We start from the raw sequence: 12,889 nt of genomic DNA, 5'->3' as shown, positions 1-12,889 counted from the left end.
ATAAGTCTAGAGTGCTAATTAAAATATGTGTAGAAACGGGTTTCAAATTTCTGATTGTCATCAGAGTAGATTAAAAATAAATATTCAAACCGCAGCTACTTTACACCGCAGGTAATTTAACCCATTAGTAACACGTATTCCTGACGCCTGTGTTAATTTCCATGTAACACTCCAAGCGGCATTTTCTCAGACGGATGTTTTTCAAATTAAGCAGAAACACGTTATAGATGTATAAATTAATTGATTTGAACATTCAATCTTTCTAAAAGATGACAAATGTTTCGACACATAATTTTATCTAAAACACTATTTTAAATTATACAATTAGCATTGCATTTATATTACTGACTAAACTCATTAAAATTTAAAAACAGAAAAGAAACAAATCTCTTTGCTATTAAAAAATAAAATCGCTCACATGATTATCTCATCGAACTTTATTCTAATTAATTCCATTTTTAATTATATTTCTTTAACTCATGACAAACTGTTTTATTACTTAAAAATTGCATTTGGCGTTATCGAAATATTTTAATAGACGCTTTGATTCATGATTGACAATACTGATATACGAAGAATACTGTAAATTATTGCATAACTGGTTATTGGTATGCACAATGATGTGCTCTATTGAGGGCGTGCACTCTGCGTAGCTTCTACTATCATTCGATTTCATATACATAAATATCTGAACGATACTTCAGCGTTACTACCAAAGTCGTTAACACAGATACGATAATTATATGTAGAAGATTGGTGTGAATATTTTACTCACTCCGATTTGAATAATATACATACTTGCACGGCCACGTCCATGTACATCTAATGTTGGACTGTGATGTGACTGGAAGCAATGTGTACAGTAGATTATGCGATATAATATGATAAGAATCATAAATTAAAAAACAGCGATAGCGAAGAACTTTTCCGAAGTAGGTTAACGCTTTCACCCTATGATACGACAAAATGCAAACTCTTCTGGTATCGATGCAGACCGTTTTAATATTTTAACCATACTGAATGAAGCGAGCATTTATATTTGTTTAACACTGGAACACTGCTGGATAGTACACGATAAATATTGCAACATTATATTTTCTTTAATAGAGAAATGTCTAAATCAGAAGAATTTTACGAGAATGTAACGACTTGTCAGTCAATACTATCACATGTTTATACGTTATTCTATATTTTTAATTGTTGTATATAGAAAGTTATTTCATATTTCGAAAGAGAATGTGTTTAAATAGATTTCAATATCGTTAGACAATTTAAGTGTCAGTGTTTTATTAATAGAGAAGTGGTTTCTAGTGTAAAGTCATCCTTCACGCTATGAAATATTATCTAATTAATTTGAACTAATTGAATACTTCAAACATCAAATTATTCAATGAAAATGCCAGTTATCAGAAATGCTACAATGAAACTTTTGACAACGTAATGGGAACCACCATATTTATTTAAAGGTACTGAGTTCAAACTTACTACATAGAATGTCTGAAGACTTCCAGTTGCAGACTCTAATTGAAGTGGATCTAAGAAGAGAAATTAGAGTAACTTTGATGATGGTAATAATGTTAACGACGACCACGATAATGAAATCTCTTTCATGATTATTTAACTCGAGACTCATATTAATTAGAATTTCATATTCCTCCGATATTTAAAGATCTGTCTAATTATAAGATTATCAGCTTTTACACTGTCGAATAACTCTTCAATGTCTAAAGTTCTCTCCGTACTAAGTTGAAAGAATTAAACAAAACTTAATAACTGTAATCTGTTTGCATAAAGATAATTAAGATTTTGTGCTCTATATAATCGATCTATAGTTTTTGATGTTCATTATTTTTGTTTCTTCCACTTACAGGAATGTGCAAAATACGAGCACCAACGTGTTTACTCTGCTTTTGTCTCTTAAATAAATTTATAGAAATGCACTTACCGGCAAAAGTTAAGAAACATTACATATCGTTAACATTTGAAGAAAATCTAATATTTTAATAAATACACGTCTTAATAAATTAAAAGTATATATTAAAGTGGAACATATAACACATTGTTTATATCGCAATAATGTTTTATTTAGCGTATATGACAAATAAGAAACAATAAAATCGAAGAAAGCAAAAATAAACTAAAAATAAATTATTGTGAAACTACAGAGAAAATAAAATTAATGTCATGTTAAAAAATAAAATGTGTCTTAACTTCTGTCGGTATGTGTGTTTGTGATAATGCTATGCGTTCAATACTATACCAGTACTTCCACCAAGTAGAAAACTTGTTCGCGATGGCTATTAGACAATGTAATAAGAAGAACATCTTTCTTCGTGCATTTTTCAGAAGGAACGTGAATAAAACGTGCAGATAACAGTTTCAAATGAGATTAAAACATCGTACAGAAGCCATAAAGGGAAAATTATCAAGACAAAAGAAGACTCAGTATTACTGAATGTATACTAAACGTGAGGCTTACTATTTTTGCTTGAAAAAAAAATGCAGAGTTATAGTACGAACTGGATGGACTGAAGTTTTTGCACAACACTGTACGTGAAGTCAGTGAAGTTAAGAAATTCTTGGCATATTACTAACATAAACATCGCCATTGTTATTACGATGGAAACGAGCTTAAGCATCTCTCTATTGCTCTCTGTCGCTGCGAACCGTCTTTCCATCAAACGAAAATCACGGGAACGCACATTATCGGCTTTGACACGAGTGTACCAGCAGCTTTTGTCATTGACATTAGCATATTAATTATCCTAGTAAGAATGTGTGCGACACTTGGAAGAAAAATCAGTTCAACGTCGCGTTCACTGTCACACGGACACGCGGCAGAACTTGACTAGCGACGGAGTCTATGGCGAAATTAAACGTATCGTGATACATTACTGCGGGACTAAATTTCAATTAGTCGCGTCGTTTTTTCGAAAAACGAAAACCATCGACGAATGAAGCTCAACTTAAATCGGCCGCGTCCACTTTGGCTATGAAATGCGCGGCAATGACGATCGCGGTCGTACGAGTGACCAGAGATATCGACAGTTCGTTATCTCTCTTTCACAGCCATTTTCATTCTTCCTTGCAATCGAAAGATTTACCCCGGAATGACAGCAAACACGGTTCAGTCGTCATTTCCATGGATGACATTTAGCCACAGTCGTCGCAGCCTTTTTATTTTCTTCTTTTATTTTAAAAACTTGCTATAACATTATATAGTTTTAACAAAAAGATGATTCACAACTGTAAGGATTTATAGTACTCATCAAGAGGAATCAAAAATGTCGAATCAAGTTGGGTCTAAAAGTCAATCCTTCCAATATAAATCGACTTTTAGTAGCTAGGAATATTCGATCATGTGAGTTTCTCTACGACGCAATGAATGCAAATAGAGAAATTGTCACAGATCTGTACAATAGCATCAGCGAAGATTCTTTCAGAAATGCAAATTTAATACGAACCTATTTTGTCATAACAAGTTTTGTTTCCCGGTTTGAACCATTAGATTTTTTTTATGGAGATACTTAAAAAGAATGGTCCACTCATCAACCATAGTAAATACAGAAGGATTGTCGAATATTCTTAGATGGTGAGTACAAATGAATCAATAAAGTCTTGAACCACTTTTTTAAACATCCTGTATATACATTATGTGTTGGTTAAGTTTGAGTTAAAATTACACGAAATTCGGTACCTTGACTGTCGAAATGATTGTAGATGAAACCATTGTCGGTAAAGTGACAGGAACCCTTTAATCGAGACATTATTCGTGAATATAATGGGGATCGGTAAAATAAGAAATTGTTAAGCAAAAGTCAATGTTGAGTCTGTTTTGACATAGGAAAACAACTGGTTGACTCTGTAGCCATAGTTACACATGAAAGGCGTATGGTATGTCAGAGACTTCAATAATATTGGAATATGTTGCAGTGTACGCGTATATCTGGATTGCCTAACACAACAAGATGAGAATGATTGAACGGGTGTATCAGTATGACAGTTGAACGATTGGGACGCACTGATGGATATTCGCATCAAACGGAATCGAATCGGTGTGAAGAGTGATTATTAGGTGTGAACGAGGCATTACGTCTCTAGTGATCAAGATCTATCGAGTTCGCATACACGCATTTGGATAATCAAGAATCAGATACTCATAACTTAGATAAACCCATAAATCCGAGCAATAATGTGAGTCTTAACTTAAAGTACTTACTGATTCCCATAAGAAGAAATGGCTACCGAAAGATAAACACCATAGCTGAGGATATAAGAGAAAACTAAAAATTTCTGAAATAGGAAAAATCATAAAAGAAGTCGTTCTGGAATATCTTTTTAAACTCTTAACAAAAGTACGAAAGTATTTTTATTTATATGTATCATTACAGAAACGTAAATTAATTTTTAAACTTCGTTTCACTTGTTTGTCAAAAGAAATTGTAGTTACCCAATTTCTTTATCCTAGATATTCTTGTACATACAAAGGAAATTTTTGTATTATAATCAGTTTGTCATATAATCAGTTTTGAATTTAATAAAGTTCATGCTGTGTAAAATAGTGTTTTGTTAATTTATTTTGACTCTCCGTGCCGGATTTAAAGAAAAATTTATTAAGTGGTCCTGTAGTTACAAAGTCATTTAATCTATATCTCTTATATGTATTATAATATCTCTTAATATAAATGCTTCGAAAAATTGAAAACCTTAAACGAGATATAAGGATATCGATAGAACAATTTTGATTCGTTATAAATTTATTCAAATGATGTACCAACAATGTTATTACTGTTTTGTATTTATAACATATTTCTCTAAAGATTAGAAACTGGTATAACTTCAATCAAATCTATTTATCTAAATTATTACCTACTTAACTTTATCCATAGCATCAGAATAGCAACTTTACTGAAATAACAAATTCAAATTCAAATTCTTAATTTCACATTAAAATCTCAAATACCACATTCTTTGACGGAGTCTAATAAATTCTAACATACTATTCTTGGATCTTAGCACTTTAATTCTGTTATATTTTTTGTAATGATTTCGCAGTTCGGAAAGCTCCCTGTGCCATTCAGTTCGAACATATTCGAGTTTCAGCGTTTCTCGTGAAACGAATCTCCACTGTTTATTTAACTTCGCTGTGAAAAATATGGAAGGACACAAGTTTTCAAGAGGACGTTGACCTGTGAGCCATTACAACTCTTGTCGAATTATGTTAATACTTTTTTTTTTTAGTAGAATCAGTGAAGACTGATAACCGCGATACTGATAATGGAGTATCGAACGACCGCGGTGGAGAGCGGGTATTTTCGAACTCGAGTGTATAGTTTTCAACCTGGAACTGGACTGTGTTGTTCGTTGCCATCGCCACTCGCAGTGAGTCAACATTTGTGAATTTGACCAATACTTTAATTAAAGTGGAATTTACACGAGATGTCCTTTCTTATTTTTTCATTTGAAACATAGAAGATATGTCAATTGTGATGATATATTTTTCATATGTTTGACAATCGTTGTAACTAGTGTGATGCAATTATTTGACGTGTGAGGTATACTTGTATCCAGTTCTTAAACATTTTACTGTGAATCTTCATGCAAAAATAAATTTTGATGAATTTAATAAGATTAACACACACATAATATTGTATATACTGTGTATACTATAACATCCCCGCAATTCAGTCATTAATTAATATAATAAAAAGATATAATAATATATGCGTGGCAGTAGTTTGCGACTATGTGCATTTGTCGCAATCCGTGAGAAATATTATTGTAACCCATTTTGGGTATACTTTTTAACACAGCAAAGTGCTGTTTTAATTTTTGAATTTTGCTATTTAATCGTGCTAAAGAAAAGATGATCGTAAGAATTTTTGATACAATATTTTAATAGAGTGTTGTTAATACACATGTAGTGTACATGAAGAAAAAGATCTTTATAAATGATGTTTGATTATAGACATTATTAAGTATTCTTTTAATTCCTATTTATCTGAATTGTATTTAATAAGTGTAAACATGTTTAAAAAGTTCTCTCTCCAAAATTAACATAACCTAATTTGAATTATTTCATGTCATTTATGATTCTTAATTATGACTACACGTTTTGGATATATTAAACCTAATTTCACAAAGTACAAGTTCATACGTAATTTGCATAGTTCCTTCGTTGAAGAATGTTTCTTTAAAAGATATTCACGTAGGAGAAACGTGTTTCATGGAAAATCAACTAACCAAACAAAATATTATTATATTGTAATATAATATAATATAATATAATATAATATAATATCAATAGAAATGACTCCCATCTTTTCTAAATTGTCGTCAAATAGTTCATAAAAGATACATCCCTTTGTTACACATTTTGGTATACAAGCATATATTTGTGTATAACACAATTTTCCATAAAACGTCCAAGAAATTAAGAACAAATAAAGTGTGATGAACGTTATCGTAAGATAAGCCGTATACGTAGTAAGTACACCTGTTTAAAGTGAATGGTGGCCACGTGCGAATAACCTCGATTTTACACATTTTCTGTAACTTTAAGGAACTATAAATTGTAATTAAGTATAACAAATTAACAGTAAATTAAAGGTATGTGATTTAAAATATTGACATATCACATCTAAATAATTTTTGAAAACAAAGTCTTTAGATTATTACTGTAGCATAAATTAAAGAAGTAATTTAAAAAATCTTACAAGGCAACATGAAATGTTCTTAGAAGTTTAGAATCTAAAACAACTTCAATTTTTCCTAAATGTACAGTAAATACTTTATAACATTCTTATGCAATTACACTTTTTATGCCTGTATGGGTTTCATTATAGAATTTTACAATATTCTAATATCAAACGGAAGTCATTACTTGCGCCGCCAGCGTAATCTGTGAACGAATTAACATTCCCTGTGCTTAATGGCAAATAAAATTAACTGAGATACGTTGGCAACTTAACGATACAATTAACAAATCTTTAGGAACGTCCTACGCAACGCGCCATTATCAATTAATTGTGGATCTTGATTCACTTCTATTTTCTAAGTATCTGAAAGAATCAGTTTGACATAAATTGTTTAAGGAGCTAATGCAATAATACATTACAATCTATTAAAGCTATGAATATAAAATATAACATGCTACCTAAGTTTTAATTTCCTAAATATGTTTATAAAAATGCAACGTTGTATGAACGTCTATAACTACGTAACAGATATCAGAATAATATCACACGATGAAACAATCCAATTTCCCTAATGATTTACATAACAAATTGGATGTCAAATTGTTCCAGATTTGAAAAATATCTTTTCGAAATAAAAATAAGGTGGAATACAAAACAAATGTTATATTGATGTAAATAAATCAATGATTTATAGTGAATTAGAAGATTTTCTATGCACAGAACAGTTTTAAAATATAATCTAGTATTTAAATAGTCCTAATTGATTTATAAAGTAACACGATATTAAAGATGATATCAGACATGATGTCGACACCATATTTATCGCAATATTTTATTAGGATTGTTACGTCATTTTTTAAAGCTGTGTATAGAAGAGATGTTACTGTATTCAGTTAATAACATAAATGACTAGCAATTTTTTCGGAGTAATTACTCGAGTAAACCATAATCACAGTAGTATTTAATTGTCACAGTTATGTGAATGTTTACATGTTCCTTTGCTATTAGCAATTCTTGTACTTCATTTCTTACAGAAATTCCGGAAATTCGTGATTCAGTGGTATGGACAATGATTACAATTTATGATTGCTTATTTTTACAAGTGCACCAACAATCTAGTGATACTAGATTCTAGATAATAAAGAATTCAATAAGCTAGCAAATACTTATCTGCCGTACTGATGTTTCATCAAAAAGATAGCCAGTAGAAGATTACGTAAATATTATCAATTTTTTTATAGAATTATAGCTTTCATTAACGAATAGATTGCGAATTCTTATGCATTTAAGACAGGTGCTAATTTTTAAAGTGCAAAAAGAACGTAAACTGACAGAAAGCTAATGGTTCTCTTTTTATGAGTAACAGTTCAGTTAACAATGGAAATCTTTCATGAATTATAATAATTATTAAATGTCGTAAGAAGATTAGAAAATGCAGAAATATCCACGATAATAAAACAATATTGTCATAATTAGTAGTTATTACTGACAAAACAGTTGTCAACGAAATACAGATTTTTCCATCGATTTATGACATGATGATTTATTCAAGTAGATATAATTAATGTTATTATACTTCTTTAATAGAAATCGATTCAAAGAACCCTTCTAATTTAATCTAGGGATATTAGTAACTAATATTATTAAATTAAGGGCTACTGAAAAAAATTAAATTAGTACTAATGTCACGATTTGATAAAAAAAAGTTGCTGCAATTTAAAGATCATTAGCTTAAAAATCCAAGATCAAAGATTCTTTTAAAGAGAACTCCGCTAATTTTTAAGCATAAAATCAAGTATTATATTATTTATAAAAAAAAAGAGTAGTAACATATTTTTATGAACTCTATGAACATAAATCGTTATACTTTTTTTACAAGATGGAGATATGTCAACAAAATTGATACAAATATCGATAGCACAAACAATATTCATATCTTTGAATAAATCAATGTAAGGAGTAATTTAATTTACTTAATGAAACAAAAGCTAAAAAGATGCTAAAAAAAAGCTAAAAATGAGAACAATAGATTTATTATTTACGTTCTTATGACTTTCATGTGTCACAAATCCTGACTATATTTGATGTACGCGGTAGTATATTAGCACAAAAATTAATGCCTATGGCTGGTCAAATAATTGCGTCATCTGTATATGGATGTCGGACGAGAAATTAAAAAAAGAATAAACTTTCAAAATTTCGAGGAGACTATTTGTCAAACATAATCAGTAACTGGATCGTATATCCTTTAGAATGTACCGCATGATTAGACAGTGACTAATTCCTAAAAAGAAGTACTATTAACATGTTGTAAAGGGATTAGTGTCATAAGGGAATGACGTAAAAACCAACGGAAAAATCTTGAACTTCTTCCACAAATATGTAGTTTTCTTCGACTCACTTTAGACTTGAGACATAGAGATAACGTAGAAGGTAAAATGTTTTCATTACGAAATATTTGTACGTTGTGTGTCAAATAATGTCATATGTTGTTAAATTGAAAATAGTTTTTATCTCAGTTAGTGATACTCCAAATAATTAATTCAAAATGCTTATGTAAGGATAAATCTACACTTGATGAAATTCGTCAATAAATTATTGTAATAAATATTTAATGAAATATACGAATAACTTTAATTTCATATTTGAAATATTATAATGTGTACACTCTTTTAATACACATCTCTACTTAAAAGTATTCAAATAAATATCACAGTTTTTGTGAAACAAATTGCAAGTAGAAGTCAGAAATGTGTTTCTAATTGGAGTTAGCAGATTTAGTTAAAGAGATACCAAATGTTAGTGTAAATCTTAACTAATACTAATAATGACTGTTTTGAATAGTTGTAAAGTGAACAGTGTTGTATTCAGGAATATTTAGACTGTATGTCTCATCATATTATACGAGAGGCGTTCCAGAAATGTTTAAATGAAACGTAGTAGGAAAATTACACACCAAGCAGCTTTTAAGAACATTAATATACATAAAGTGTTCCAAAAATCTGTTGCAATAGGAAAATAGGAGGTACTTGATGTCATTTGAAGTAACCTTTTACGTTGCAAAAATTTTCCCTGAGGCATCGTTAACGAATTATTAATGAAGAACATTGACCAATGGACGTGAGCTCCATTGGCTCAAGGCAACCGAGTCAACGAGCGGAAGAAGACAAGTTCCGCTGATTGGCTTCGGCACATAGCGCCATCTCGTTTCTCATTGGTCATTGTTTTTCATTAATAACTTGTAAACAAAGCCACGGATTACATTTTCGCTACAGAAAAAGTTACTTCAAATGACCCCAAGAAATCCTCGCTTTCCTATTGCGAGTAACTTTTGAAACACCCTGTATTACAGATATTTTATCTACCAATTTTAAATAGGGGAAATTATCTTTCTATATACACGAATAAGTGTAATCGGCATGTTTTAAATATTTAAGATAAACTGCATTTTCATCACTAATTTAGAAAATTAAACTACTTCTAACTAACTTTTTTGACTTTTTTGTTCTCGATAGATCTGAATCATTAGAGTAAACATTTTACTATTATTGTGTAAGAAAGAAAGGAACAATACTATTATCTGAATTTTCTGGTCTGAAGATTTATGAACAATTGACCTTATCGAAAATTTGCAATACGTTCTAAAAATAGCAATATGTCAGCATAAAACAGTAACTGCAAATGGATTAACGACTTCATAACCATTTCATTTTCTATCGACTAAATATTAAATAAATCTGTGCATATCTGGATTCGCTTCCCATATGAAAAAATTCCATTGTACTTACAATTAAAGGGAATACATTTTTGTTTTATATATTATTCTAATTAAATAAATATATTGAGAGCGAAAACAAATATATATAAAAATATCAATACTATAACAATAAGTGTTAACCATGCCATGCTAGCATTATAAAGAATAAATAATTCTGAATATTTCGAATCTCTTTTACTTCACTTTGTATCGACTTTTAGTTACCGCCAAACCGACCTTTAATGAAATTATCAATTTTTATCTGTATTTGATATTCTGCTGAACATCTGTTGCAAGATGGGTATTCACGATCTGATCAGACGACACTCGCGATAGATGAACTTAACGATTTAGAGCATAGGACGAATCGTTAACAAAGTATTCGTACACTTTTAAAAAGGAATAATTTTTCTGTAGCTATTATAAATCAATTGATATAAATTTTTCATTTAGATGAAATTTAGATCAATTTTCATTTATTAATTCGCTCGACAAGGCCTAATAATTTTTTGGAAAAATTCCAATTCGTTGGCATGGTAAAAGAATTATAGAACGAAAAAATTTTTCAACGTTGTTATTTTTTTTTATATAATAAAGATTGAAAAAATACATTTTGTAGATTTAAATTTTTCTCTCGAATGATATTATATTGCATAAAGTTACAAATAAATATAAAACAACGTATTATTTGATAGACACAAGTCAATATAGTTGTTTTCCTGAGGACTATTAGATGTCACAAGTGAATGTAAAGAGAAAATTCCATCTACGAAATTTTTACAGTAACTATTACTGCATATTGATATGGTGGAAAGTCAGCGTTCCTTTACTACGCTTCAGAAGGATGTCATGATGTTGAGTAATTCTCTACAAATACGCGTTTAAATGCTTAACTCCTACAGTTTCGACATTTAACACCGGCGAGTTAAATAAGCTAATTTTCGTTATGCATGTTCAATCGGCATCCAGTAGAAAAACATACTGCATTGATTTGAGCGTACCTTTTTACACAAGTAATTACGACAAGTGCTGAAAACCATATTGCAGCTAATAACAAGAACTAAAGTAAAACGAAATGGATTATTATTCATATAATATATCACAAGACGTGCATTGACCACGACTTTCTCGATATGAAAATCCCATATTTTCAATAATTATAAAGCAATAAACACAGAATACAAAAAATATAAAATATAAAAAACTTTTACATTTACAATCATTGATAAAACAGTATACACAGAATGTGAAATAAAGAAAGATTTTTCAATTTTTAATCATTGCAAAACAATAAACACGGGATATAAAATAAAAAGGAATTCTCGAAGATCTCGATCAAAGTTGATCCTTTTCTCTATTGAACAGCGTAGCTAATTGGAAAACTGCGAAAATTTTGGACGCCGGACGGATTTATGGACGATAAAACCAATATTGATATTGGACTACAAACTTCATAGTGTAGATTTGCATGGACTGGAAGAGCAAAGAGGGGCAGGAAAGAACGAAACGGTTTGCCGGCAAGTGACAGTGTCTCATCGGCCATAACCGAGGCAAGAAGCAAGGAAAACCGTCTATCGGTATAATGTATCGGTTCGTTAAGCAGTGAATGGAAACGCAAGTAATTAAACTATACCTTGCGATATATGATAGTGATAGCGAAATACGTTTCACGAGCAGCCGACTTCCCTGTTGAAGTCTCATCAAATCGTTGATCAATCTCGATCTTATGTGGGACGATAGTGACAACAAAGATGCCGAACGTTAAAGACATTAAGAAGAAAGCACCTGACGGTGGATGGGGATGGTTTGTGTGCCTTGGTACCAGCCTAATAACGGTAATTATTATTTTTTAATGAACAACAACGAATAACGCTACACATTTTACTGGGCGAATATCGAATGTTTATGAAGAATCTGTGAATGAAATAGTATTTGTTTATACTATAAACTGGTTATTAATTGTACATATTTAGTATATTATCGAAAAGAATATTGGAAGCAATGTATATTTACTTTCAAGGAAAATTCTTCGAAGTCTCAGACATTGTAGAATTTCATAATGAGAAGAATTTCGGGAAATAATTCAATGGAATTGTAAAAGTTCATTGCAGAAGAATATGGCAACGTCTGTTCGTGAGAATATATTCATTTTCATTAAAAATATTAAACGTCGAACTACGCGTGTTTACTAGCAGATCAATCTATATTCGAAGGTTGGAAATAGACTATTCAAAGTCATGGACGTTTATCATTCTTGCATTTATTTGCATATATTTTCAAGAAACACCTCGCGCTTAAAATTTTGTGCAACTCTTACTAATTTCTTGTAATTCTAATTATTGATATAATCGATTCTCTACGATAAATATTCCAAGAATGTAAATATTTAATCAACTGTACAAGAACCGTGAAATTTTAATCAACTGTATATCAA

The 12,889-nt window shown here is 30.4% G+C and overlaps 1 protein-coding gene across 2 annotated transcripts in view; it reads left to right on the top strand.

The window, feature by feature from the left end:
• The first annotated feature begins 5,347 nt into the window (after positions 1-5,347).
• The window catches only part of LOC144475063 (monocarboxylate transporter 12-like), a 16,599-nt gene continuing 9,057 nt past the window's right edge, over positions 5,348-12,889 (top strand). Inside the window, exons 1-3 of one of the 2 annotated variants that reach the window (XM_078190610.1) lie at positions 5,348-5,382; positions 11,821-12,045; positions 12,133-12,290. In XM_078190610.1, the coding sequence (XP_078046736.1) occupies positions 12,207-12,290 (84 nt within the window). In that variant the 5' untranslated portion in view covers positions 5,348-5,382; positions 11,821-12,045; positions 12,133-12,206. Of the gene's footprint in view, positions 5,383-11,820; positions 12,046-12,132; positions 12,291-12,889 lie in introns of those variants that run through there. The other variant, XM_078190611.1, reaches the window with a different exon arrangement.

Source organism: Augochlora pura, chromosome 9 (assembly GCF_028453695.1).
Source record: "Augochlora pura isolate Apur16 chromosome 9, APUR_v2.2.1, whole genome shotgun sequence".
Classification (NCBI taxonomy): Eukaryota; Metazoa; Arthropoda; class Insecta; order Hymenoptera; family Halictidae; genus Augochlora; species Augochlora pura.
Note: the sequence above shows the minus strand (reverse complement) of the source record. Positions and strands in the feature narration are given on the sequence as shown.